Consider the following 25,119-nt stretch of genomic DNA (forward strand, 5'->3'; position numbering starts at 1 on the left):
TACAAGTTTTGATAGGCATCCTGCATAAGTTTAAACAAACAACATTTAACAATGATATTTTAATTATTATAAGATATATAATGTAAACGGTCAGATAAATTACCTTGGAGTTTCCTCAATGTGTTTAAGTAACACATGAGCAATCATGTTTATATCTAGATTACAATGATCTGCTCGACTTTGTCCCATATCACAAGTGTGCTTCGGGTGGAATTTTGTGATTTCCCACAGACCATCCGGCTTAGCAATTCCCCGAAGCAACCACCGACAGCCTTGAGTATGTCTCCTACAAATCAGCCTCCATACCGATCTATTTGAGTCATCAACCTTAAACTCCCTCATACCCTTTACAAAATACATTCTGACAACCCGTTGCAACATTTTTTTTATGTGAACTGCATTCCCTTTGCAATGACGCATTCATCAGTCATGAGATTTTTTTGGTTCAATCCACGTTTTTTGGTGACTTTGATAATCATCTTTTGTGAAGACAAATGCATCCTCACGACCTTGGAGACTGTCAAGATATGGAATATAGTCAGAATGCCATTGCATTGAGCTGTCATGAATTGGGTTTTCAGCCATCGGAGGTGGTACGTGGTTTTGAGTTGGTTCTGGTTGGTTTTGGGGACTACAATGCGTATCTTCATCCCCTTCACTATCTTCATCATCAGTTACCTCTGCATTATTAGCTGGTTCATCGCCATCACTCTCTGATGTATCCATATAACTTGGACAATCAGCGCCATCTAAGAAAGGCCTCCTCCTACACGAATTAATTATTTAGCATCTAGGTGATGAACCTATACATATTGATTATGAACATGGTGTGGAGAATGATCAACTCCACCAAACTGAAAGGACCGCCTTTCATCCACAGTTGGTACCACTGGCGAGTTTTGATAATAATCAGCTACACCAAACTGGGAATTATTATAATAATCAGTTCCACTGAACTGAGAATTATTGTAATAATCCGCTTGTTATATCCCGTAACTTTGCATATTTGGAAAACTCGAAATAATTTTGACTTGTAAGAAATAAGGCCATAATTTGATTTTTTTTTATTTAATATATGTGTTGTCCATGAAATGTTGACGTGGAAATATGGAGGAAGGCCAAGGGCAAAATTTGAAATTTTGAAAATTTGTTTCGGGAATTACAAAATAAGACCTATATTCAATTGGACTCAAAAAAAATAAAAAAAAAATAAGAGGCCCAATTCAAGGTAGTGGCCGGCCAACTACATGGCCCAAGTCCACAAATAAATGAAACTCATGTATTAATTATAAAGCAAAGAGGGGCCATTTCTTCAACATACTAGAAGCTTCAAAAAAAAAAAAATTTAGAAGAAGAGCAAAAGAGGGCCTCTCGGCCGAACAAGAAGGAGAAAGAAAAAAAATTGGAGCTCAAATCTTTGATTCAAAACTCATCTCTTTTGAATTCCTACTAAGCCCGGAACCCTCTTCAATGTGATACAAATTTGGAGGCAAGAGAGTACTTTTTTTATCAAGTGGAAAAATTGGGAAAGGTAAGAATTCTACTATTTTCTTATGGAAATTTTATATTGTTATAATGAGTAGAATTTAAGGAAAAATATGGAGATGTTGTATGTGGTGTGTGAGACGTGTGTGTGTGGGTTGTGGCCGTGTGGTGGCCTTTTTGTGAAAGGGAGATGAATTGAATTTGTTTAGTATGTTAAATTATGTTGTTGTGACCTTGTGATGTAAATGGAAGATTTATGGTTCTAGTTAGCATGAAAAATTTGTTGTTAGGTTGTTGTCGGAAAGTATGTGATTTTATTATAGTTTATGTAATTATGGGAATGGAATTGTTAAAGTGCAAATTGTGATTGTTGTTGATGAAATTGGAAGATGAAAAATGTGTTGTGAATGTTGTGTCGAAGGTTGGAGATTTCTGATGAATTCTAGTCTTGGTGTGATTTTTGTATATTTTGTAGAATGGTATGAAATGCTTTTGAATGGCACTTGAATGATCTTGAATTGGTAGTGAATATGTAAGTGTCGATATCGGCTTGAAAATTCGTAGTTAAATTGAATGTTGATGAATTATGTTGGAAGGAAGATTACTAATGTTGGAATGTGTTGTGAATTGATTATTGATGTTATTGGTATGGTTGTTGGTGTTGTTGGTATGGTTATTGATGAATTTGGCTGAGTTTAATTCTCGGGGATGTTGAATTTACAGGGGAGATGCTGCCGAAATTCCGGTAGACAAATACTAATTAGAATTAAAAATTCTAAGTACTAGTAGCTAATTTTTGGGTAATTGATAATATTATTGTAGTTATTGGAGAGCCCGAGACTTGAGTCGGGATTTGTTTGGCGAGGGATCGAGATCTGGTAGTGAGCGATCGAGGTATGTAAAGCTTACCGTTCTTCCTTTTTGGCATGACCTTTATGCAATAAACGAATGACATATATGTATGCTCCAAAGAAATATTCTACTCCTAGAGCCACTAGGATGGCCTATGTCCTTGATTTCCATAAACTATTCCATATGACTTGTCACATGCCTATGATGTTTGAAGTATTAGGCGATACGTTCCGAATGTGATTTGAAAAATACTTGATATGGTCTAAGTTTGGATATGTATATTTCGGATATGTGCATATGTTTCTAATGCTCCGTTTGAAGTACCCTATAATGTCATTTGAAAGTTCCTCAATATGAATGATACTAAATTTTCAGAAAATAACCTATGATGTGTCTTTCGAAAGTTTTGTAATTTGAAAGTTCGCAACTTTTGTATACTAATTCCGATGGACTCGATGCTTAACTTTGAGCCTTCTAATATCAGTATGTATATGTATTTATTCGTCGAGTCTTGGAATTCATTTAAATATGTATATGCATATGGTTTCCGCACTACTCCGCTCGTGCTTACTACTATGATATCGTTCACCGGATCCCGGGCCGATTTTGTGATCGTGCGCACTATGTGATATTCGGCAGTATGATGTGTTACGGTTCCCGAGACCTCGCTATAGGGCCGGGTACCGCCTATATACGGCGTTATGATGTGATATGGCATATGGTATGTTCTGGTGTTGTGATATGTACGATGATACGATATGTTCGGGGATTGTACGGAGATATGAAACCTTCTGGAGTATGATGTGTTGTGGCGCCAGCGTCGGAGTGGCGGCCACGTTCCTGAGCCTTATGCATGATTTTTATTTGCATGATATATATACATATATTTTCTGCACAGATTTTGATATACTCATTCTGTATCCATAATTTGTACTCCCCACTTCGGTTATGATTCAGATTTCTGTATTTCATGCTTTGCATACTCAGTACATATTTCGTACTGACCCCCTTTCCTCGGGGACTGCGTTTCATGCCCGCAGGTACGGACGTTCGTTTTGGTGATCCTCCAGTATAGGATACATATTCTGCCACTTGGAGTACTCTTTTTTTATCCGGAGCTCATATTTTTGGTACATATCTTCTGTTATGCATATTCTGTATATATGTGACTATTTGGGTACGGCGGGGCCCTGTCCCGTCATATGTTTCTGTTATGGTTTGTAGAGGCCTGTAGTCATATATGTGGGTCATGGGTCATGTTTGTTCGTTTGTGATTATGATCTGCGTCTTAATACGGTCCCGTTTGCTATTATGGCCAAACGGCCCATCTGTTTGTATATGTGTGTATATCTGGGCGATGTCTATTCCGCCAGCCTACAGGATTTGATATGATACTTCTGTACGGGCGACCGCTTAAGACGATATTTGCTTCCAGTATCTGCTTTAATTAATGTATGTTAAGTTTGATTAAGTCTTTGATATGACCATCCGGTATGTAAGTCTGTTTGGGTGTCCAAGTAGGGCACCAGTCGCGGCCCACGGGGTTGGGTCGTGACAGAAGTGGTAACAGAGCGGTTTGTCCTCGGAATGTCTACAGGCAGTGTCTAGTAGAGTCTTGTTTATCGGTGTGTTGTGCACCACATCTATAAACAGGAGGCTACATGACATTTAGGGTGTTACTTTTTTTTTTGGATCTTAGATCGTGCGATAGAGCTGTGCTATTAGGATGATCTCTTCTGACCGATTGTTATGTTTACAGTGATGCCTCCGAAGAAGACGACGGCTGCCCAGAAGGGCAAAGCAGTGGCAGGAGAGACCAACCAGATACAGAGGGTTACTCGGGCTAGTGTTCAAACTATGCCCGATATTGCGTCGCAGTCAGCGGGCTCTGCTACGCCATCATCATCAGAGGATCCTGAAGCGGCTCCACCAGTAGCTCCAGAGGCTCCAGCGCCCGCGCCCCCAGCTCCTCAGCCAGGGGTGGAGGATAGGGCGATGAGAGAGGCTGTTCAGTTGTTAACGACATTGGTAGCAGGACAGGCTCGCAGACGCGGGCTAGGGGGTGATGATATGGACAGACGTGACAATCTGAGGGTTCGTGATTTCTTGACTTGTGGTCCTCCAGAGTTTTACGGGTCCAAGCCTGAGGAGGATCCCCAGGATTTTATTCGACAGATGCAGCGTGCGTTGAGACTAGTCAGGGCTTCTGAGACTGAGTCTGTCGAGTTAGCTGCACACAGATTGCGAGATGTTGCGATTAATTGGTATGAGTCATGGGAGCTGTCCAGAGGCGAGGATGCTCCACCGGCCGTATGGGACGAGTTTGTAGCCGCCTTTCTCAGCCACTTTTTGCCCCCAGAGTTGCGGCGGGCAAGAGTTGACAGATTTTTGCAGTTGCGGCAGAGAGGCAGGAGTGTCCGAGAGTACAGCTTGGAGTTTGATTCTCTGGCTAGATATGCACCTGCCATAGTAGCTGAGATGCCTGATCGGATGCACCGGTACGTGATAGGGTTGGATCGCTACTTGATTGACAGTTGTATGGCGATGGCATCGCAGACTGGTATAGACATTGCCCGGTTACAGGCTTATGCACAAGGGATGGAGGACCGGCACAGAGAGGATCAGTCGGGCAGAGATCGTGATAGGAGACCGCCCAAGCGGGCCAGATCAGCTGGGTATTCTGGAGAGTCTCGAGGCGGGCAGCCTCAGCAGCAGCAGTCTAGTAGATATCCTCTTTCATCAGGCCGGGATACACAGTCTACAGGTAGACGATTTGGTAGTGCAGGGTATTCTAGAGCGAGCCAGAGTTCCAGAGCCTCGGGTTCGCAGACGAGCAGGGGTCCCAGTCAGTCTAGGCCACCCATGCCCCGGTGTTCTTATTGAGGGAGGTCGCACCCGGGGGAGTGCTTTCGAGCTACAGGTGTCTGTTTTTCCTGTGGTCGCCAGGGCCATATTATGAGAGACTGTCCGTTGGCGGGTGGTTCTGGTGGTGCAGTTCAGCCGACGAGATCAGCTGCTGGCTCGTCTTCCACTCCTTCAGTTATGCGCCCTGCGGGGCGAGGTATGCCAGCACCAACGAGCTGCGGTAGAGGCCGTGGCGGGGTTTCTGATTCTAGCGGCCCTTCGAACCGCATATATGCATTGGCTAGCCGACAGGATCAGGAGGCGTCGCCAAATGTTGTCACAGGTACATTATTGGTCTTCTCTCGAGCTGTGTATGCATTGATCGATCTGGGTTCTACTTTATCATATATTTCTCCCCTTGTCGCTAGTAAAATTGGGATAACACCTGAACTTATAGAACCATTCGAGGTAGCCACGCCGGTTGGGGATTTTATTATAGCGAGGCAGGTATATAGAGATTATTCTGTGATTATATGTGGCCGTTGCACTAAGGCCGATTTGGTAGAATTAGATATGATGGAATTTGATGCTATTATGGGTATGGACTGGTTAGCCTCTTGTTATGCTAATGTTGATTGCCAGAAAAAGGTGGTTCGTTTCCAGTTTCCAGGGGAACCAGTTATAGAATGGGCAGGAAATACAGCATCGCCGAGGGGTAAGTTTATTTCATACCTCAAGGCTAGGAAGATGATTCAGAAAGGGTATATCTATCATTTGGTTCGAGTGCATGATACTAAAGCAGAAACACCTACTCTCCAGTCAGTTCCGGTTGTTAATGAATTTCCAGATGTATTTCCGGATGAGCTTCCAGGTCTCCCACCTGAATGGGAGATCGATTTCACGATAGATGTATTGCCAGATACCCAGCCTATATCTATTCCTCCTTACAGAATGGCACCTGCCGAATTGAAAGAGTTGAAAGAGCAGCTGGAAGATCTATTAGAAAAAGGCTTCATCAGACCCAGTACATCTCCCTGGGGAGCGCCGGTATTATTTGTGAGAAAGAAAGACGGGTCGTTGCGGATGTGTATTGATTATAGACAGCTGAATAAGGTGACTATAAAAAATAAATACCCCCTTCCCAGGATTGATGATTTATTTGATCAGTTGCAGGGTGCCAAATATTTTTCGAAGATAGATTTGTGTTCAGGTTATCATCAGGTGCGGGTACGAGAGACAGACATTCCAAAGACTGCTTTCAGGACCCGGTACGGGCATTCAATCAAGAATACAATAAAACAATGAGAGAGGGGTGAAATTGGCGTGTTAGGGATGCTAAAGCACTGGAGCAAAAGTTAGCTTCAATAGGGCTTAAACGCCCAAAAAAAGTGCTATGTCAATGCCTCGCGGAACTCCACAAGAGTTTAATTTTGCTCTTAATCGTTTTCGCGAAGAGAACAATCGGATGCAAATACGTTACCATATGGTAGAATATGGTATACATGGTAGCACAAGATTTAGATCCAAGTGGGATTCGGACTGTGAAATGTCCGATGAAGATTAATATTTTTCTTATAATAAGGTAAGTAGGTAGCGACATAAAGACCCTCCCCCCCTCCCCCCCCCCCCGAGGGTACTTGGGGGTTTGCAACTATATAAGTAGCTCTTTCTTTTGTTATTAGACTACACCATATTCAATGTCGAGTAGTAGAAACTCAGCTTGGTCTTTACTCCTTCCAAAAGAACCAAATAGCAATGATGATGAGAGTTCAAATCATAGCAGTTTTTCGAGTGATACCAGTGATTTCAAACTAGACGAGCTAAATCCGCACCTTCTTGTAGAGCATAATGATGATTTCTGCAGTGTGAAATATTCAGATCCGCGAGAATATTATTGCGGTTTACGCCGAGAATGGTCACATCGGATTGCCGAATCAGAACGTCTTGTTCGTGACTTGGAAAATCTAAACGCTCCAATCCCAACAAGGTACTCACTAACCATGCCTCGAATAGGTCTAGCAACTTGCGAAATGGCCGTACAAAGGATTAGAAAAGAAAACAACAGAATGCTGGCAAAACATTGTAGATTTTACATGCTAAAGTTGGCTGAAGAACAAGCATCATCAACCGGTAGAGAACTAGCATCTCCTGAAAAAAGATGTGTGTTAAGAGACCGTCAATATCGTTCTGAGGACGATATCGAGGACTTCTATTCTGATGACGATTAGGGTCTATTTAGGCTCACTGTCTTAGATTATAGGTCGTTTAAGTTTCGGACTGAGGCTGTTAATTTGTATTTTTATTTTATGATGAAGTCATCAACTTGAATTAGTTTGGCATGTTTTTAATTTGCTTTTATTGTTAAAGTCTATTATTAATTGACAATTTAACAAAAAAAACACAACTAAATTAGTACATAAAGGGTGCGGATTACATTATAGGGGAAAAGGTACAACTAGTAAAAAACATAATCCATAGAAATATTAAACTTAATAAACAAAATACATATAAATAATGAACAACAACAACATAGCACAAATAATCTTCCACAATTTAAGTTTTTCTTTCAAAGCTATTTTCTCATGTTGAGCCTCTCTAAGTTTAGCCTTCAGCAAATTTCATTTTTTTTTCCGGAATCGGTGAGCAACACCTCCAAACCTTCAATTTTTTGTTCAGCTTCCACAAGCTTAATTGCGAGTCGAACTTAGCGGTATCTCTAGAGATACGTGAAGTCGCGGTATCTCTATCCAAAACTGGATTTTTAAACTTCGCTGCCACTGTTTTATCCACGTGAATGCTATCTTCCCACCGAAAGTATTTGTAACCGCCCATATCCTATAAACATTACGAGAAAAATCAAAATTTTAAAATAAAATATATGGATAACGTGAAAAAAAACACTAAAAAATGTAAAAACACTTACTTCGAGCACTTTACAACGCCAAAAACGGCGACCCGAATTATCTTGGGTCCTTGATGTTTTTAGTTTACAGTAATAACTGCATTCGCAAATATCGGGTTGTATAGCAAACATTGATGTTTCAAAACTTTGAGACATGTTTTTGGAAGTGCAAAAGTGTGTTGAAAGGGTGAAGATGGAGAAAATGAAAGAGAAGAGAAAGAATAAAGGTTGGGTCGGGTTTTTAGGGAAGGGTTTCACGCACAGGAAACACTTTGGCCCTTTCACGCACAGAATCTGTGCTTAAAGCCTAATTTGGTTATTTTTTTTTTAATGGGTTAGTTTGGTTCTAATTTTTTTTTTCTGGGTTACAAAAGTGCCGGACTCACTATATAGAAATGGGAGTTGGGTGGGACAAACAAGGACCAACACAACAATACATACTTGTATCCAAAGCTTTACAAATTGTACATACTTGTACCCAAAGCTTTACAAATTGTACAGGTAATGAATGTTTGTACCAAAAGCTATATACCTTGTACACTTTAATCAACTATTTTTTTTATCCCACATGGACATATGTTATAGTGCTTAATATTAATATTTATTCCCTTCTCATGTATAAATGTTTGCACTTCAATTTTAATTCTTCGACACATTTATTTCCTCCGTGCATTTTTACTCGTTCACTTTTCACTTTTCACGTTCTTGCTGAATATTTATTCTCTTCTCATGTATAGACGTATACAGTTCAATTTTAACTCTCCTACAAAAATTTATTTCCTCCGTGCACTTTTACTTGTTCACTTTTGACTTTTCACGTTCTTTAAGAATTAATAAATCCCAGGATAAATTTATACCTTCTACCAAACATGGTATAAAAATTAGTGCCGGGATATCCCAGCTTATACCTTCTACCGAACGACCCCTAAGGGGTCGTTTGGTTTAAGGACTTATTAGTCCCGGGATTATAATCCCGGGACTAATTTATCCCATCTATTGAGATTATTTTATACCATCTAAAAGATGGTATAAAATAATCCCAGTATAAGTGGGTTAAGAAGGTATAAGCTGGGTTATCCCAGCACTAATTTTTATACCATATTTGGTACAAGGTATAAATTTATCCCAGCACTAATTTATACCTCATACCAAACATGATATAAAAATTAGTGCTGGAATAATCCAGCTTATACCTTAAACCAAACGACCCCTAAGTGTCTTTAATTATGAAGGAACTAATTATAGTTAAATGAACTCTAAAAGGACTAAATTGACTATCCGAAAAAAATGAAACTGATGTATTAGATTTCTATTATCACGTTTTCTTTAAGAAGCAAGCTGCCCTTAGAATTCATGTTAAAATTCAAAATAGGATTTCAAAAAATGTACTTCTTAAACATTTAGAGCCTGTTTGGATGGGCTTAAAAAAAGCAGCTTATAAGCTGAAAATAGCTTATAAATAAAAAAAAAGTTGAGATAGCCCAACTTTTTTTTTTGGCTTATAAGCTGTTTTTTTTAAGCTAAGCCAAATAGGCCTAATTATTTTTTGGGTTTATTTTAAGCACAAAATGACTTATAAGCTAGCAAGCCAAACACTCAAAAAAGCTGAAAACAACTTATAAGCTGTTTTCAGCAACTTATAAGCTAAGCCAAACAGGCTCTTAGAGTAAATATAACTTTTTATTAATAAAGAGTGTACTTAAAGATAAGCATGATAACTCACCTCCTTGACACTATTTACACCGACAATTAAAGAGCATAATTAAATGCAACGAACAAAATTTCACCATTATTATTAAAAGTTAGAATCATATTGATATTGATACACGAAAACACACTCTTAAAGAACAAGGTCAATGAGAAAGAAACTACATTATATATAAGCATAATAATATAACACAATTACTTGTAACAAAATAACAATAACAGAAAGGAGTATGTTAGGGCAGAAGATGACAACCTCCAAATAGTCCATAAAAGAAAACGGAAAGTCATCTAACAACAGACTAACAAGACCATAATTTGCCACTAAATCAATATCAATGTCAATATTTATTTCATAATTTGTTTCAATACAAGGAATTATTATATTGTCAAAATATATCTAATGATGTACACTGAGGGATCGTTTGGTTGGAAGCAAGTTATCCCAAAATTATTTATTATGAGATTAATTATTTCATCCTCCCATAGGATAAAATAACACTAAAATCTCAAGATTAGTTATACCATCATTTATCCCAACCAAACATGAAATAAACTCATCTCAAATTTAACTCTGAAATTATTTATCCCTTATTTCCCGTATCAAACGAGACTACTAGTTCTAGACTTCGGGTATAAAGAAAGAGGGAGGGGTTTGGGTCCCCGGTGGGTTTTCTAGAAAATAGTTTTTTCTTTTATTATTGAAATACTTTTTTTAAATATATATTTTTTCTTTTTTCTCGTTAAAATCAATTTTTAATAATTTATTGGTTCCAAATGTCAGATGTCATTGAGTCACCTTGCAATATAAATGGACATAGCGCGCCAAGAGACTGATAGAGCAAAAGCGCTTTTTTGCAGTGATCACCAGCGCCACCGGCAGACACTGGTATAATGGGGAAACCTAAACAACAAGTAATTTCCCGTTTCTTTGCACCTAAACCAAACATCAACAACCCTTCAACTTCATCAACAACCCCCTCTACCCCACCTCCCAAAATTACTGCCACCGTTAACTTTTCACCTGCAAAACGCCTTAGAGCTTCCCAACTCATTTCTCCTCATACCAACAAATTACCCTATGATGATCATCCCATAAAACCCACCAAAACCCCTAAACTAGTACATAACCCCACCCTCCACCAGAAGTTCCTGGATAAACTTCTAGAACCTTCTTATGACCTTCAAGAACCATCCAAATGTCAAGAAACTGCAAACCCCAAGTACACACCATTAGAGCAACAAGTTTTGGAGCTTAAGGAAAGGTATCCAGATGTCATGTTAATGATTGAAGTTGGTTATAAGTACAGGTTTTTTGGTCAGGATGCAGAAAATGCTGCTAGAGTATTGAGTATTTATGCACATATGGATCATAATTTCTTGACAGCTAGTGTACCGACTTTTCGGTTGAATGTTCATGTAAGGAGGTTGGTTAGTGCAGGGTACAAAGTTGGGGTTGTTAAACAAACTGAAACTGCTGCAATTAAGGCTCATGGTAAGAATAAATTGGGCCCGTTTGGTCGTGGATTATCGGCATTGTATACGAAAGCTACTTTAGAGGCGTCTGAAGATGTTGGGGGTGGAGATGAGGGGTTTCGATCGTGTAATAACTATTTGGTTTGTGTTGTCGAGAAGGGAATCGATGGGGATGATGTGAAACTTGGGGTTGTTGGGGTTGAGGTTTCGACGGGGGATGTTGTTTTTGGGGAGTTTAATGATAATTTCATGAGGGCTGGATTGGAGGCTATGATACTGAACTTGTTGCCAGCTGAGTTGCTTGTTGGCAGGCCTATATCTAAGCAGACAGAGAAGGTGATTATTACTCGTTTATGTCCAATTGGTCATATACAACTAAAATGAATCTTTAGTGTCTAACATTGATCACTTCCTATTTATGGAAATACAATATTCAGTATGTTGAAGAATTAATTAGAGAATGGGGATTTCTCACTATCTAAAAGCATAGACTTTTAATAGAGGGAGTTACATACTAAAATATGTTTATTAGTAGATCTGTTGCAGGTTCTTTGATAATTATGTCTGCATTGATTTAGAAAAAATAAATTTGCATTTTATTTCTAGATTGAAAGCTGAACTAAAGACTCTTTAGAAATGATGTTTCATTCGGGGCAGGAAGGACTGCAAAACTTAATCGCCAAAACTCGAGCTGACCATGTGTAAAATAAGGTTTGTGTTTGCCATATCTCAAGTGGGGCAAGAATATACAGGCATTTCATCTTGATTCAGGCTGTGGTAGAACAGCCTCCAGTTTTGGTAAAATAATGGTCGCTCCTTATCCTTTGCTCTCAGAACATGTTGTAAAGAAAATGTTGTTTTATGGATGTATGACCTTTTCTTGGGAGCACACTTGTGTAAAACGGGAAGTTGTTTGTAATTAGTGCAGACCAGCCAAAAATAAGATGTCACTCATGTAACCAAACTAGCAAGTGGATAGTTATTTATAGCCAAGAAAGGTGTGTATCCTGGTGAAATGAATGTAGTATTTTAATATTCCAAGAATGTTTAGGGTGACCACTCATGTAAATAAGACAGGAAATTGGCTTGATAAGTAGTTTGAAGGTAGAGCATTTCTTACTTTTGTTTGTCTTGTCCAATATTTCTTGAAAATATCCTCAAGAACCAGAACATAAAATAGCATTATTGATCTTTTTTCTAGAGTTTTTGGGCATGAAGATACTGGGTTATTATTCAGTTAGATTTGTGCTTTTGGATGTTCACTTGAGTGGGGAAATGTCATCATATTGATGCTTTTATGGACCTCATCACAAAAATAAAATAAAATTGAAGTTTGTATTATAATGATTTCAATTGAATATCGGATCCGTCACGATGACGTCGTTAAAAGTGGCCCAGTGACTTTTATGAATGTCTTTCCCAAAACTCAGTGGTTGTGCTTTAATTTGTTATATTCTTTTCAGATGCTACTGGCTTATGCTGGACCGGCATCTAATGTTAGGGTGGAGGATGTATCATCAGATCGGTTCAGTGACGGTGGTGCTCTTGCTGAAGTGATGTCTCTATATGAGGGCATGCAGGAAAGTTATTCGTTAGATGTCCAAGAAAGGGAAGAGGCTGAAATGAAAACACACGAATGCAATCAAATTGCAATCCAGGTGCAAGTTATACTCTTCTTGGAGTTAGAGACTGAAAAACCTAAATTTTTAATATACCATCTATTTGAATCAATAAATTTTTAATATACCATCTATTTGAATCAATTGTCAAAACTTAATATCTTCATATCTTTCTTAATGTGGGCGTGTTTGTACTTTCTTATTTTATGCTCTTTGCTTTGTCTGTATGGTGGTGTTCACTATTGTATTGGATTCCCCTGTGCATTAAATATGTCTCTTTCTCTCATCTTTTTATTTTGAATTGTAGGGAATTATGGCAATGCCTGATTTGGCTATACAAGCATTGGCCCTAATTGTTAGGCATCTAAAACAATTTGGTTTGGAAAGAGTTCTGTGCTTGGGAGCTTCATTTCGTCCCTTCTCCAGCAACATGGAGATGACTCTTTCAGTCAATGCACTGCAGCAACTTGAGGTGAGTGGGTTAGCCCTTCTCCCTCCAAAAGCAATAAATCGAAGAGAAAAACAAAGACAATTCTTTTGGATAAATTCATAATTGAACTTTAGTAATTGTTGGACTCCCAGGCATGAATGACACATTTTCTTATTGTTTTCATCGCCAAAGATTCCTTCTCAAAGCAATAACTGATGGGACTCAAAATTAAAGGAGGATGTGATCGTATTTACCTTACAAAAGAAAAAAAAGGAGGGAGTGGAAACCATCTGCTGCAATTAATACGACTTTGAATCATGGAGTAGGCCAAATTAGTTTGGTTTAGGGGAAACCATCTGTAAATGTTAACCTCATTAAACTTGAGCACGATTGACTTAACTCTGGTGAAAGTTTATATTCATATAGAAATTGGTAAAAGTTTTAAAGATTTTGATCTTTGTTTAATCCAGCCAACTTAATGCCACATATAGAGAATTCATATTTTTTTTTTCACCAGTTAGTCGTTGGGGCATAGTTAGCGGATTGTTCTATTCATTACTCAGCTATTACTCTGTTTGTTCAATATTTTTGTCACTTTTTACTTTGCAAGAGTAGATAAAATCAAATATTGTAGTCAAAATTTACTCTGCTCTACATTTGGACAGCGTGACAGGGCAAAAATTTTGGAGAGGTAACTTATTCATGATCTTTTTCTTATATAGATCATCTATGGTTAGAAAACCCCATTACTAACTCTTGTTCATATGTTTTCTAGTAATAGGTGTAAAATGATAGTAGTACTTTTTCGTGTTATTCTTTTTCATCTCAGTATTTTTTACATGCAGCATGAGCCAGATTGCAACCGTTAAGGTTAAGCTTACATTAACACATGGGACTAACATGTTTCTTAGAAGGAAATGATTAGTGACACATTCTCTTTCTGTCCTAAATGGCTTGTAAGAGTTAAGTTCTACGATATTCTAAATTTAACTGGGTCCAATGGTTAAAAGTATTTGAGAGTTTGGGGGAAAAGACTCTCTATAAAGGGCACATAACTTTTTGCAAAAAGTCAAGTCGGACAATTAATTTTGGGGAACGAGAATGATTCTTGCACATTTACTAACATAGGATTGTGTTAGTATGCGATTTGATAGGGGTTCCTATGGTTTACTAAAACACAGAAAATATGAATATTCCTGTATGGTTAGCTGTATCCTCTGATTTGTATCTGTACGCGATATTATTAATCCAAGCCATGTGAGATGCATAGGGGTCAAACTTCAAAATATTATCCAGTTTCCCGCTTGATGCCCTACTAGTTTTGAACCATGGCAGGACCGTTAAAGAGTTTCCTGTTTGGTTAGAACTTGTAAAGATTGGGTTTTAACGTCTTGCTTCCTTGTTAGACCTCTTTCACACTGGTATAGTTTCAAGTGAATTTTCCAGGTTTGTGTTGTTTAGAGGGTCACATCCAGTGTTTTAAAAAGAAAAAAGTGCAAAAAGGCGATAGGGTATGGGGCTTGAATGGAAAAGCGTGAAGTGAAGACCACACTTTTTTGAAACGAAGTGTACAAGTAATTGAAATTTTTCTTTAAAAAACACATGAGTACTATAATCAAATTGTATTGAAGTAACTTATTTCAGCAACCAATTTACAATTGTGCCGATATTAATCCAAATCCTCAAAGATTCAAAGAACCGATGGCTTTCCTTGGGATCACTTTGCACATCATCGTTTGAAGTGCACACTTCTCTAGAGAACATATAACCCCTTGCTTCGCGTTGCTTCATCATTTCAAGCGACAAAGTGGTCGCTTTTAATAACACTGGTCACATCTGGTGGAAGTACGGGGGTTACTTCTGCTAAAGTTTTAATCAGTTATAAAATTATGCAGAGTGGAGAGGAAAATGATTTAGCAATCGTTTTTTCTGGCCAAGGAACATCGAAGATCCCTAGCTTGTCAGAGAATCAGTGATTTTATAAGGCAAAAAAAAAAGAAGAAGAAGGAAAACAGTTCTCAAGTAAATTGATTATTATGTATGATAGGCAATTTGGTAGGAGTTTTAAAAGTTTTCTTTTCCTTCTCTCTACTTTACTGCACTAGCAGTCCTTTAGCTTTCAGGAGATTTATAAGGCATATTTTTTCCCCATTTGTAATTTTACTGATGATGTAGGTTTTGAAGAATAACTTTGACGGATCAGAGTCTGGCTCCTTACTGCAGTGTATGAATCAGACACTTACTGTATTTGGTGCAAGGCTTCTCAGGCATTGGGTACGGAGGTCTTTTGGCTCCTAGTTTGTTCGGTTATAGTAATATGAATAGATACATACATGGCTGATTTCCTATTTTGCAGGTGACTCATCCTTTACGTGATAGAAACATGATAGATGCTCGTCTTGATGCAGTTTCAGAGATTGCAGAATCTATGAAAACTTGTCAAACTTCGCATACTTCTGACTTAGATGTAGAAAGTGCTGATGTCACCATTTCACAACCAGATATTCATCATGTAATTTCTTCAGTTTTGTCCAGTCTAGGAAAGTCGCCGGATATCCAACGCGGGATTACAAGAATTTTTCACAGAAAAGCTACTGCCTCTGAGGTGGATGGATTTATCTTTTGATTTAATTGGACAAAATTCTCTTAGTTTGTTCTAGGCGACAATGTCTCTCGTCTGATGGGAAAAATCATCATAATGCAACTTTAAAAGGTCAGGTCGCTTGTGGAAACCAGTTCTGGTAACTACAGGCAGGTACCTATGGTGGGGGGATACTGATTTTTCTTTAAATTTTATAATAATGGTATCCTGACCAATTTGCACACACCTAGAGTATTCCACCCTTTACCTTCTATGTCCCACCAACACAAGTATCGGGTAACTCTGCCCCCCAAGACTTAGCAGATGAGAAGAAATCACATGGTGTTTTTTGGCCTCTGCGCTTTGAACCCTGATTTTCCAGTTAGATGTTCCAGTCAGCTTGCAATGCTTAGAAATGAGATCATGAAAATATATCTTTCAAACAATTTCATACACATAAATAAGCATATACTGTTCCTTGAATTGTTTTTTCTCCCTCAACCATCTTTTAGATAAATTTTGATAGGAACTGCTCTATCAGTTTATTGCAGTCACTCAAGCTATCTTGCTTGCTGCAAAACAACTTCAGCAGCTTTGCATAGAAGAGGACAAAAGTATGAAGCTGAGAGAGACCCTGCGCTCAGTACTATTGAGAAAGTTGATATCAATTGCCTCATCGTCTACTGTTATTAGTGCTGCCTCAAAGCTTTTGTCTGCTTTGAACAAGGAAGCCGCTGAAAGACGGGCTCTTCACAATTTATTCATCGTTTCTGATGGAAAAGTCCCAGAGGTTTGTTGTATTCCTTTTCTGTGCCATGTTTCTTACCTGCACTTGATTCATTGACCAATTTCAGTTTGTTCACAGGTTGCTGAAGGTACAAGGAGAGTTGAGTTGGCTAACGAGAAGTTAGACTCATTGATTTTAATGTATCGCAAACAGCTTCGCATCCGCAATTTAGAGTACATGAGTGTAGCTGGAATTACACATTTATTAGAGGTACATTAGTAGAAGAAGTCCATAACAAGGTTTTATCATGTTCCCATCTTTCCTCTTGCAATCTCCCTTTCATGTTTAGTAGTTTTTACTATTGTCAGAATATTTACTCAAACTCTTGGTAAAATTCTCTGTTTGTGGAATCTTTACAGTGTGCTTGAAATAATTAGTATCCCTTCTTGCTTTTCCTGATTTTGAATTGCTTCTGTTGATAACATACATAAAGTCCCGTCTCCAAATAGATTTATTCTGTTATGCGAGTCTTTCTGAAACTTATTTGGTCAGTCATGATGATTTACTTCTATTAAGTCCTCTTATGAGCCCGTTTGGATTGGCTTATAAGTTGCTTATAAGCTGTTTTCAGCTTTTTTGAGTGTTTGGCTGGCCAGCTTAAAGTCATTTTGTGCTTAAAATAAGCTCAAAAAAATAATTGGGCCCATTTGACTTAGCTTATCTAAAGCAGCTTATAATATAAGCCAAAAAAAATAAGTTAGACTACCCCAACTTATTTTTTTTAGCTTATAAGCTGTTTGCAGCTTATAGGCATAAGCCCATCCAAACAGGCTCTATGTCTTCTTACTGTGACAATATTGAAATATTTTGCTTTTTGTTGCTGCTTTAGTTCACTTGTGGTCAACTAAACCTCGTGGTTCAAAGTGTTCTATTTCTTATTTTAAGTTGGACTTATATGAACTGATTTGGTTTTCTTTTTTTCCCTTTATTTGGTTTGTGTTAGAGCTGGTTCTTTTTAATGTTGTTGTTGTTGTTTTTCTTTTTTTTTGGGGGGGGGGGGGGGGGGGGGGGGGGGGAAGAAACACAGTCCTCCCTGAAAAGATCGCCATGTTTGGCTTCAACGTCAACAGGTGTTAGACGTGTCTTGTTGGTCGAAGTCCTCTTCTGACCAACACAATATCCTTTTCCACCATGTGTCGGACATGTTTCTAACAAAGATGTACAGCTCATGCCTTCATAAATTGTCCTTGGATGCAAGTGCCAAGTAGACAAACTTTTGAAGGGCGATACATATCAGATCAAGATTAGACATTATAGTAAAAAACCATATTCTATGTTTCATTTCTGCTTTGCATTTTATGAGAAAGGTCTTCTGCTTGTTGGTGCTGCATAGCCAGCAAATATACCTCCAAGCTGGAGGCCATTATGTTGTAATTGTCTTTAGTACATACCTTGAACCTGAGGTCCATCTTCGGATATTGAAACCTAGGAAGTATGCCCTTTTATGTCTATTTTCTCTTGATTGTATGTGCTTCAACTGCAGTTGCCTCTAGATACGAAGGTACCTCCAGATTGGGTCAAAGTGAACAGTACTAAGAAAGCAATACGCTATCATCCACCTGAAGTATTAGTGGCTTTAGATGAATTGGCGTTGGCAAATGAACAGCTCACTGTCATTTGCCAAGCTGCTTGGAATAATTTCTTAACGGGATTTGGTGGATACTTTGCCGAGTTCCAAGCTGCTGTGCAAGCCTTGGCTTCATTGGATTGCCTAAATTCCCTTGCCATTCTTTCAAGGAATAAGGTTAAAGATTATGCTTTCCCCCTTTTTGCTTCTACTTGCTTTATTGGATGTAAATAGTGCTTTATTTATTTGTTGCAGAATTATGTCCGTCCACTCTTTGTGAAGGATGAGGAGGCTGTTCAGATACATATTTGCTCTGGTCGTCACCCCGTATGTACTAAAAGCAGTAATTATAGAAGTTTCACCATTTTTAAGACCGCTTTAGATATTGCATCTTAACTTCTGTTTGTGATTTGAAAGATAACTTCCTTAAATTATTTAGCTGACAAGAGAGTGTATATCAAGTGGAAGCTAGCTCCCTCCACCTCCAACCTTGAGATTGGGTGTTTGAGTCACCAAGGGAGAAGGGTGGGAAACTTATTCTAGTTTAATCCAGAGAGACCAGTTTCAGTATCAGTAGCTCAAACTAGAAGCTGAGCTTCTTTATTTGGTTGAAGAGTAGGATAACAAATAGGCTAGCTCTATCTCTCAATAACATATCCTGTGCTTGAGAAGGTCCTGTGTCTGCTTTGCCATTCTTCGATCTCGAAAGGGAAAAGATCAGGATTTACTGCTCTTCAAATATCTCCCTTGCTTACCTATAAGGGGGGGGGGGGGGGGGGGTCCAAAACGACTTATCTGCCTCCTGGGGTGGAGCCGTGGAGGTGTAGATAATCAATTTGAAAAAGAAAAAAAAAAAAGAAAGAGAAGAAATCAAAAAAGATGAGATTCTTTATCTTCATCTGCATTAGATATCCAAGGATAGTGTTAATTACCTTTTACGCTTCTTTCTTATCTGAAAGTTGATTCAACTCCTTTGTGTTTCCCCATATCAAAAGTGAATGGCAATTGTAATACATATGCAGTTAACTCGTCATCTGCATTTGCTTTCCTCCCCCTAAAGAAGTTTGTTTGTCAGTTGCAAGTTTTACTTTCTGATTTTATTTTCGACTATGGTGCCTTTTGCTTGCCTTAAGTCTATTTGTTCTATTGGATTTTATCAGTACAAAAGAAGGTATCCTATCATATATATCAGCAAAATTATACTGAAACTGAAGAAAATATCCTGAATTTTTTAGTCGTTGGGCCAGATTGGCTGATTTACCAGGAAGATCAGGTACCTGTAATTAGTATATCACCAGGATTCTCAGGTATTGAAATGGCAATATTGCAGTACCCTTTACCATAGTAAGACATTCGGCAATTACATGTATGTGCCACTAGGCAACTCATCCATCACGTTCCAATAAAGAACCACCCTGGGTTTGTTTTTTGGCATCCAAAAAGAGAGAATGTGTTTAACAATGCTCCTTTGAAAGTCTCATGTTTCCCTTGGTTAGTGGGAAGGAGGCCTGCATCACTCCGAAATAACCTTCACAAAGGAAGCTTCCTATTTTGCAGTAGATGTCCTCTTTGTGCCGCCACCAAAAGACGCAAATCACCTTTTCCTTCACTTGCAAGGTCACATTTCAATTCTTGAGCCTATATTATCTCATACTTGGCATGTGCTGGAGCATGCCATACTCCACTCAAGAGCTTCCTACATGCTGGTGTAGAAAGGGACTCAACAAAAAGTCTCACAGCAATCTTTGGTTGAAGTATCTGGACTGAATGGAATAGCAGAATTTGAAGGCAAAAACAGAAATATACACAGCCTTAAGTTTAGAGCTTTTCCTTTGCTATTTCTTTGGTGCAACTTTGTGCAGGAGAATGGTGCCGTGTTAGATATGGTTGTGAAATTGCACAATTTGTAACTATGTCTTGCTGCACTAGCTTAGTGCAGACTCAATTTTAATTTTAAAAAAAGGTTCATTATTTACTAAAAAAACAAAAGAAAAGAGAGAGAATGCGCTAATAAACTGATTTCTGAAGTAACACTTTCTAGTAGTTCGCCAAATAAATTAAGCCTTTTGCTCCTTGGTGACAATTGTTTTTTAATAGGCACATGTGATATCAAATTACCATTAAACTAGATGTTCAGATGGGTTGCAAATGATATAGAAAATTAAATTTCTTTTTGTTGTTTGGTAGTGTTCCATAATGACAGTAGATAACCTCGTTGATGTAGCTTCCTTTGCCAATTGAATGGAAGGGGTTAGGATGCTCTTTTTTACCCTGTCTTTTATTGGCTGTTTCAGACATCCATATATGTGTTTATGATTTCTGATTGACATATCTTGAAAATTTGGATTTAACCAAGGGCTTTGAACAGGTTTTGGAGAGAGTATTACAAGATAACTTTGTCCCAAATGATACAGATTTGCATGCAGAAAGAGAGTATTGTCAGATTGTTACTGGACCAAATATGGGGGGGAAAAGTTGCTATATTCGCCAAGTTGCTCTTATTGCTCTCATGGCTCAGGTGAAGCCATATGATGCTTGCTTCTATGTGATTATCTCTAGAGTTCTTTGCTTCACAATCTTTCTGTTTCTTACAGAAGAATATATATATGAACGTCAGAATAAGGAACAACTGTCAGAAAAGTTTACTAGGGAAGATATCTTTCTTTGTAGTGGTCTTTTCTAGGTGATCTTTGTGGCAGTATGACTGAAGGAACATTTTCTTAATAGTAACAGTTTAAACTAAAGACCATTAACAAAATAGTATTTTCCTTAACTATTTTAAATGTTTCGTGTTAGCTGCAGCTTATCATAATCTCTTAATGTAAAGCTGGTCTCTATTTGTCCTCGCTTTTCATATTCTCATGGAATTGATGATGATTTATTACTTATATCTCAAACAAGTCTTATTGGAAAGCAGTCTTAGTGTTGGCTTATTGGTGCAAATCTTGTTTATTGAAGATCAATAACACTATGGTTTGACTTTTATAAAAGAAATGATTTGATAAAGGTGTTTTTTCTGGATTCCTCTAGGTTGGATCCTTTGTACCAGCATTCTCTGCAAAACTACATGTGCTAGATGGCATATATACTCGTATGGGTGCATCGGACAGTATACAGCAGGGAAGGAGTACCTTCTTAGAAGAACTCAGTGAGGCTTCTGATATACTGAAAAAAAGCTCAGCTAGCTCATTGGTTATACTTGATGAGCTTGGGAGAGGCACCAGTACACATGATGGCGTAGCAATTGCTTATGCAACACTTAAATATCTCCTAGAGCACAAAAAATGCATGGTTCTATTTGTTACCCATTACCCTGAAATTGTCAGTATCAAGAATGAGTTTCCAGGCTCTGTGGGACCATACCATGTGTCATATCTGACATCCCAAAGAGATGTGAATGGGGATTTCAAGTCAAATGAGAAGATGGATCACATCAATAGTGAAGACATCACCTACCTTTACAAGCTTGCTCCAGGAGTCTCTGAGAGGAGTTTTGGTTTTAAAGTTGCTCAGCTTGCACAAGTGAGTTTGCCTCTATTCATGGTTCCTCTAGTGCTGGTCCAGTAGAATGCACTCTCAATGAAGCCTGATAGTAAATCTACTATGAAACTAAAGAACTTGGAACTCACTCTAAATTTGAAAGGATAGTCACTAGCTAAAGTTTTGAGTCACCGATGCTCGAGTCTTTTTTATCTTTACTCAATTTGGGTTAATATGGGTTGATTTGTAGTCGGATAATTTGAATTGGTCGATTCAAAACGCGACCATTTATCTTCTAGTTCTTGTTTGTTTCAGCTTCCGGTCACATGTATTCAGCGAGCTGTTGTAATAGCTGGAAGACTAGAAGCAGCAGTCTGTAAGTACACGGAGCGAAATCAAACTCGAAGGAGCTCTTCTTTAAGTTATAAGGAAAGGAGCTGTAAAGAATCTGAATCAGTAGAGGATGTCTTAGAACCTGATTGCTTGTCTGCTGGAAGAGTTGAAGGCCTAGATGACATTAGCGAGCTTTATAGGGAGTTGTTTCTGAATCTAAACTTCGCATTTCTTGAAGAACATGGTGATGAAAGGAGGCTCCAGTTTCTAATGCAGGCTAGAAGCCTTGCAGCTCAGTTGATAATTAGGTAAAGACTAGTTAATTTATCCTATCGTTCTTTCCTCTATTATCAAGTTCTCCTTCCTTCATTTACATAGTGTTTTTTTTTGGTCCATTTAGAAAAGACAAGACACTTTTCTGTTTTCAGGAAATCGATAGTTTTACCTTTCCATTTTTACATGGCATGTTAAAGACAACAAAATCCTAATGATACTTTTGATATATTATATATATATTTAGCTTACATCAAAACTCTTTTTTTTTTCTTTCTTAAGCTTTGTTACCAGTCAAACACCATATAAAATGAAACAAAGGTAAAGTGTTTTCCACTGTTATGCAACATTATCTTGACTAAATTCTTGGTACATATTTCTTATTACCTTCCAGGCCACTTGTTTGCTATTTCAGACTTTAGGCGCTTAAAATACCTTGAAACACCTCCAATAGGGTTTAGCTTGAGTGGCAAGGGTTAGACCTGAAGGACTTCATGGGTTTGACTCAGTCCTGTAGTGGGGTTGTTAAGAAATTTAAAACTTACTCTTCCTCTTATCTAAGTAATTATCTTCAACTGGAGCTTGGTTCTTATTGCTTTTATTTCCAACTCCTGTTGCATTTCTTCACGATAGCGGGTAGTTGTCTCCTGAAAAGAGCATAAAGAGTTCTCAAGCCCAGCATCCTTATTTGTAATTATGGCTGCTCTTTATCATTTGTTCTGTAAGAAGCCCTACATCCATGCCGGTACTTCATTGATGTCCCATTGTTGTTCCAACATGAAAAAGACCTTTCCCTTTTTGCAGGTAAATGCTGGTTGTGAAACTGTTTGCCTGCCTCTCTAGTCATAAGAAGGACACGACTATTTTTGTCAAAATAGGAAAAGAGGAATTCCTTGCTTTATATCATTCAGGTGATGAATCATATCGAATTTCTGCTTGTCTTGTTGAGCTCTTATCATTGCCATCAATGACCCTCGGATGATTGTTTCTGATATTTGACTCATTTTCATTTATATGCAATTCTCTTTCCTCCCCTTTTCTCCTTATTTATATCTTTTGGGGGTGGATGATCTGCAGATTATAAGACGTGCAGGCAATTCTGATCTTAAGCCAAATGAGAACTAACATGTATAGTAATTTATAGGATTGCAGGTGGTGGCTTGGTCATATTCCCTGATGAACCCAGAGTGTAAAAAGCAGAAAACTGTGCTGGTAGCGGATGGATCCTTCCTATGTAAAAATTTTCTTTTCTGTTTGGGATGACGGTTTGTCCAAGCCAACATGAAGTTGCATCTCAACGAATCCAGCTGGCAACCAGCTGCAGCCTAAAATCGCTGATGCCGAGTATACCTGCTCATGAAAGTTGGAGTAGATGGGCTTACACTGAGTGTTTGGCAGTATTTAAGAATTCTATCCGTTTCCCTTTTAGTCCTCTTGCGTCCTAAGTATCGCCATCGTCCATCAATTTTCAATAGTTATAGACAGCCAATCAGTGGTTCAGTATTATCGTGTGTCAAGAGTCATCCTTTTTGTGAGCTTTTCATTATTTTCACTGATCAATTAAGTTAAAAGTTGTATATATCTAAATGAAGAAATAACTGTTGGCTTGGGTGCATGTGAAGTTGCTCCACCCTATCTTTACCACGGTTATTCTTGCTATGATTTTGTTGAAAACAATTGAATGGTGACCGAGCTGCTATGAAAGACTAAGAGTAAAAAAAATTTCTAGTATGCATTATATATGAGAAGGATCTGTAAAAAGCATCTTACACATTTGATAGACTTGAAAAGTCTTAAAAGCTGAACAAACTTTTGAATGTCTTCCAACTTTCAGTAGCTAAGATTGCCAGTAATCCCTAGTATCCCTTTTGGTGCACAGGCTAAAACGTGTAGAGATTGCTGGACCTAAGTGTTTCCTGAAATTGGCACAAATGTAACCTGAGGGGTTAATTGTTTTCTGTATTTTATCTTTTATTTAATTCTTCCTGTGATTGTTGGGGGATTTGACATTCTAAATAACCGAAGTAGAATAGATATAGTGGGATTACTTCCTCAATGCCTATATTATGATATGGTCATTTCCTGAGCTAAATTTAAGGAAGTTGATAGGTCTCCCTAAACCCGTCAACCGGTTCGGGTTAACCGGTTCAAACCGGTAACCGGACCAGTAAAACCGGAACCGGTTAATCGTTTATTATATACCAGTCCGGTTTTAATTTTTTTGGAACCGGAACCGGATCGGTTAAACCGGTGGAATTTTTTTTTTTTTTTTTTAAATAGAGCCGTTGGGGCAGCCCAATGGACCGTTGGGCAACGGTCCATTTGCAAAAATGGCCGTTGCCAAAACTGTCCCAAACCCATTTTTTGCCCTCCCCCCCCCCCCCCCCCCCCCCCCCCCCCCCCCCCCCCCCCCCCCCCCCCCCCCCCCCCCCCCCCCCAACCCCCCAAACTTTTTTTTTTAACACTTTAATCCATCCCCCACTCCTATATAAATCCCTCTCTATTTCCATTTTAATCAACACCAATTCACTCTTCTCTTTCTCTCAAATCTCAATCTCTCAATTATAGTTACTTTGCAACAATTAACCACTTTAAATTTCTCTCAAATAAATATTATAAAGTCTTATTATAGTTTCAATTATAATATTGTTGGTGGAGTTGGTGATTTTGCAACAATCCGAAGTAGCTTTGGTGGATTTGCAATTCTAGTCGCCTTCACTTTGTTGGAAATTAGTCCGGCAATTTGGTACCTTCGTTGCAACTCTATCTTTATTTTTCGCAATTTA

General features: G+C 38.3%; 1 protein-coding gene across 4 annotated transcripts; it reads left to right on the plus strand.

Moving 5' to 3' along the window:
- Nucleotides 1–10,527: 10,527 nt before the first annotated feature.
- On the plus strand, nt 10,528–24,150 carry LOC132631881 (DNA mismatch repair protein MSH3). 4 transcript variants are annotated; one of them, XM_060347602.1, is made up of 14 exons: nt 10,558–11,599; nt 12,727–12,921; nt 13,190–13,354; nt 15,488–15,586; nt 15,669–15,917; nt 16,435–16,683; nt 16,759–16,890; nt 18,164–18,424; nt 18,503–18,574; nt 20,616–20,765; nt 21,278–21,769; nt 22,043–22,368; nt 23,138–23,244; nt 23,478–24,150. In XM_060347602.1, the coding sequence occupies exons 1-13, from the start codon at nt 10,682–10,684 to the stop codon at nt 23,139–23,141; spliced, it is 3,312 nt and encodes a 1,103-aa protein (XP_060203585.1). In that variant the 5' UTR covers nt 10,558–10,681; the 3' UTR covers nt 23,142–23,244; nt 23,478–24,150. The 4 variants fall into 4 exon arrangements, with proteins under 4 accessions (XP_060203588.1, XP_060203587.1, XP_060203585.1 ...); XM_060347603.1 differs by having other exon boundaries at nt 23,486–24,150; XM_060347604.1 differs by lacking the exon at nt 15,669–15,917 and having other exon boundaries at nt 10,557–11,599.
- Nucleotides 24,151–25,119: the final 969 nt, after the last annotated feature.

This window comes from Lycium barbarum, chromosome 3 (genome assembly GCF_019175385.1).
Source record: "Lycium barbarum isolate Lr01 chromosome 3, ASM1917538v2, whole genome shotgun sequence".
NCBI lineage: Eukaryota > Viridiplantae > Streptophyta > Magnoliopsida > Solanales > Solanaceae > Lycium > Lycium barbarum.

Excerpts from the sequence above, each read along its gene's own strand:
- LOC132631881 (XM_060347602.1), top strand. The coding sequence starts at position 10,682 with ATGGGGAAACCTAAACAACAAGTAATTTCCCGTTTCTTTGCACCTAAA. Across the intron at positions 13,355-15,487 it reads ATGCACTGCAGCAACTTGAG|GTTTTGAAGAATAACTTTGA; the intron begins GTGAGTGGGTTA and ends CTGATGATGTAG. Across the intron at positions 16,891-18,163 it reads GAATTACACATTTATTAGAG|TTGCCTCTAGATACGAAGGT; the intron begins GTACATTAGTAG and ends CTTCAACTGCAG.